Source organism: Bombus impatiens, unplaced genomic scaffold (genome assembly GCF_000188095.3).
Source record: "Bombus impatiens unplaced genomic scaffold, BIMP_2.2 scf_0136, whole genome shotgun sequence".
In the NCBI taxonomy this organism is placed as follows: domain Eukaryota; kingdom Metazoa; phylum Arthropoda; class Insecta; order Hymenoptera; family Apidae; genus Bombus; species Bombus impatiens.
In genome coordinates this window covers 2,997,994-3,002,180 of record NT_176555.1, presented here as the reverse complement: position 1 = coordinate 3,002,180, position 4,187 = coordinate 2,997,994, and the positions used below count along the sequence as shown (strand labels likewise).

The following is a 4,187-nucleotide window of genomic DNA, read 5'->3' as shown; positions in this document are numbered from 1 at the left end:
GGTGATTCTGCGCGAAAAAAGAAGTCGAAAATATAGAATAAAAATATTTCGTTTGTGGCTTTGTTTTCGAGAAAATCGACTTTGAATTTTCGCTCGGTACGCGTGCGGTACGTTATAATGGATCTCACTGTAGATCGTTGTCTCGATGGAAAAATTAAAAAAAAAAAGAGTTAAAAAAAGATTTTTATTCTATATTTTCGACTTCTTTTTTCGCGTAGAATCACCCCCTTTCCGCTTGTACCACCAGTTACCAACCACCCTGTATATTTGTATCGGAGGAAATACTTTGAAACTTATTATAGCACGAATTCCCAACTTTTGTCTCTCGAGAAGAAGCGCAGCTAACGGTAAAAAGCACAGAGACACGGGGTTGACGACGCCGCGACATGGGCAGGCAATTTCTGCGCTCCAGTGTTCGGGTCCTACTCGCAACAATGCGAATGTCGCGTTACATTGTCGCAGCGGCGGTATCGATCGTGTCCGGTGGAAGGCAACGTGGCATCGAAGGCTAACTGTCGCGTGTCCTGTCGCGTGGACACTGGCAATAAAAGGAAGGACCGACCGTTTAACTGTTTCGCTGAACATTATGTGGAACTCTTCCGAAAGTGTACTTAGAGCACAACTAGAGCCGAACTGACGTCGAATGAAAAGTTTGACTCGGTTGAAAAGTGTTGCTATAGTTGTTCATTGAAGGTTTGAGAAATAATGGAGCACGTGTTTTTAACTCGTAATTGGCATTGTCGACGATACTTGAGTGTTTCTGTACTTTGTTTCAGTTTGTTTTCTGCGACGAAGAATTTGTTACAAGATAGGATATAAAATACGAATTAGAACTACAATAGATGATCCGAGATCAAGTAGTCGAATTGAAATTGAAGTGAAATTATGGTGGTCGATTATGTTCCAATGATACCAGTTGTAGTTAATGACAATGTATGGGGCGTTATTGTTGAATTTCATTGTTTAGTTTAGTCGTCGATCAACATAGGGGAAAAATAATGTTGACATTTTTAATGAAAATGATGGATGCGAAAATTGGGACAATTGTCCTTGGATAAAAGCTATTTTTACGAGGTAGATTTCAGATTTGCTAGATTTCAGACGCTAGATTCCGTTAAAATTTCTACGTTTTTATCGATTGACAGTTTTAATGGATGGCTTAGGCATGTTCTTGCGTAGTTAAACATAGATGACGTAGATAAACGCTGGATAATATTTTATCTTGACATTTGTCATGTGCCAGTGACAACAGAACTCTTGTAAGCGTCAGACCGCCATTTACGAAAAATAGACAATGAAAGGTCGAGAATCCTTATTTAGAAATATCACAAAACACCAAAATAAAATTAAGAAACACGAAGAAAATATGAAACAACCTGACTCGTCATGATATAGTACAAATCTTAGAAATTATGAAACCAATGCAAAAGGTGCACTTCAATTTTAATTCAACGAAAGAATAAACCCACGTATCATGGAGACAACAAAAAAATCATAAAAAAATGTAAAGATCGTAAAAACTACAAAAAGATATAAAAGTTCTTAACAAAAAAAGAAAAAAGATAAATTCACGTGTCACAGAGACATGTAGCAGCACATAAATCAGGGGACGATGCAAATCCAGAGAGACTCATGTTGTTGTTTTGCCTCAAGCATTACACCGTTGACATTAACACCGTTATGATGTACGAAATGTAATAATAAACAAACTTCGAACAAAACGACATAGCCGCTACGCGCAACCGTCAACCCAAGTTGAATTTAACATTTCCGGTACTCCCACGACCAGTATAAATAAACGAACACGATCGTTAAGACAATGAGTCGATCAGTAATCAGTAGTCAATTTTTATCGAGCCGTCTTATCAACCAGAATCAGTTAGCAGTAGTCAATCACGAATCAGTTAGTTATCAGTTATCAGTCAGTCAGTCTTTGTATGAGTCAGTCAATTAGTGAGTATCGAGCAATTTTACAGCGATTATCATCGAGCGAACATACTTTTAAATATATTTGACTACACCAAGTATCCACTCGTTTCGTCACTGTATACGCCAACACGTTTAGTCCTCTTCCATAGAAATTTTTCCCACACACACGCAACAGATACCCTTTAGTATAATACAGAAAGAAACTCATCGCCCTTTTCTTCGTTTTGGTCGTTTTCTCGTTAACAATCGCACATGCTGGGACCAGCTGACGCGTGCCAGCAACAGGAAATGAAACGGCGCACCGGTTCCGTGTGATTCACGAATTCAAATATTCATGGCAGGGGCCATGGGGGTTGCGAATGAACCGGCTGCCACCTATACACGTTAGAACGAAAAGTAAAAAGAGAGAAACAAGGAAGAAAAAGAGACAGAAGTATCGCGCTATCGATGCCCTTTAATTTTCGCCGACGACGTGTCTCGTTCCAGCCGAGAAAATCCTCCGAAGATAATTAAAGGCTGTCATTTCGTGGCTTGGCTCGATTCGTCGTTCGTATTCACGACGGACCACGCGGCGCAACCCTGTGAATCGGAAAACCTCGTGGCGTTTAATTTTCGAACCAGCAACCGTTTCCAATAATCGTTCGCCACGGAAATGGCCAAATTAAAGGAAACTTTTATGGATGGAATACGAAAACTCGTCGATGGACAAAATTTCAGCTGTGTTGGATAGAATTTCGTTGCTGCGAGAATATTGCAGACTGGTTTCGGGTTAATTGAAAAATGCTTTTCCGTATTATCGCGGAATCGAAGAGATCGTACCTAGTTGTAAGAAGTCTCTTATTTTCTGTCTATATATATTTTTAGTTATATATATGAGCAAGGTCTGAAAATTACGCAACAATTACGAAGTCATATAAATCTTAAATTGTAAAGTTACAAACATCCGTATGAAGTCACATAGTACGATATGTGCTTTTATTATGGACTGAAATAACTTTTCACCATGGATGATCCAGATGATACAGATATTCCATTATAATGTTATAATTTCCAGAAATAATATTTTCATGAATGCATTAATTATAATAGATATATTAAAATTTTGTTGAACGCTCTCTCGCATTCTCTCGTGGACGTAGAAAGAGACACATCCAATATTTGTCTTGGATTTATTGGAATATTTAATACTAAAAAAATTTGTTTTATGATTCTTTTTTTTCAATTCAAATTGTGATTTATTAAAAAAATATGGAGCTGGTTCTCTAGAGCTGGAATTCTTTCGATTAAAAATATTCTGGTTGTTTCTGCTTTAATTTCATTTTTTTTCTGGAATTAGGGTTGTTTATTTCGAGTGGACTTAGCTGATCGAGCGATCTGATTCGTTGCAACTAGAAAGGGTGAAAGGAGTTCATTGAACCCTCAACGGATACGAGTTTCGATCGCATGAATTTCGAGACGCGAAACCTTCAATTTGCATTATTCATTAGCAGTCCCTAATCAGCTTCGAATCCCCCATTAAGTTTGATTGACCGTGTATCCCTCATTACTTAATATTCCGTGTTAATTTTAGCCCCGACAGTGACTGAGCCAATTCGTTACCTGCACCAACACGCCGAGATTGATAATTTCAATTGTTAATCCTGTATCGATAATTTGCATTTCGATAATCCTCCTCGATCAAAATTGAGAAATGTAATGGAATATACATAAATTTTATCCTTCGTTTACAAGTTTATAAATAAGTAGATTATAAAAGATACATTTTCTAACACAAATGAGAATTCATTAAATTTTATCAAACATACGATATGCAAAATATCAGAAGAATGAGACGCAGCAAAATATTGCTTAACGTATGAAACTTGATGAGATAATGTCATCAAACAGATATTAGATGCTAAAACCTATCTCTTAAACTATCAAGTTACAAAACTGACGAAACCTTGGAAAGTATCTTTCATAAAAATACAAGTTATACCAAGAAACCTAGATTTGATAAATTATGCGCCACTAATGATAAGTCACAAGAGCTCGAGTCTCTAAGACGAGCTTTCCCATTTAACGAAGCAAGTTTATTAGACGATTAATGCCACTACATCCACCAAGTGCCTCATAAACGTAATCGATTTACCGAAACCAATCTACCCGCAGGTTACACGCACGAGTCATGGATCAACCACGAAGAACCACCAAAGTACGCGACGCTGCGCTCAGCGGCGGAGTTGGCCCGACCAGTGGAACCATCTCCGCCGCCTCCA

General features: G+C 37.9%; 1 protein-coding gene across 1 annotated transcript in view; it reads left to right on the top strand.

The window, feature by feature from the left end:
* LOC100746329 (protein escargot-like) overlaps positions 1-4,187 on the top strand; it is a 17,131-nt gene that overhangs the window by 7,431 nt on the left and 5,513 nt on the right. Inside the window, exon 2 of the mRNA XM_024365471.2 lies at positions 4,081-4,176. Within this exon, the coding sequence (XP_024221239.1) occupies positions 4,081-4,176 (96 nt within the window). The remainder of the gene's footprint in view (positions 1-4,080; positions 4,177-4,187) is intronic.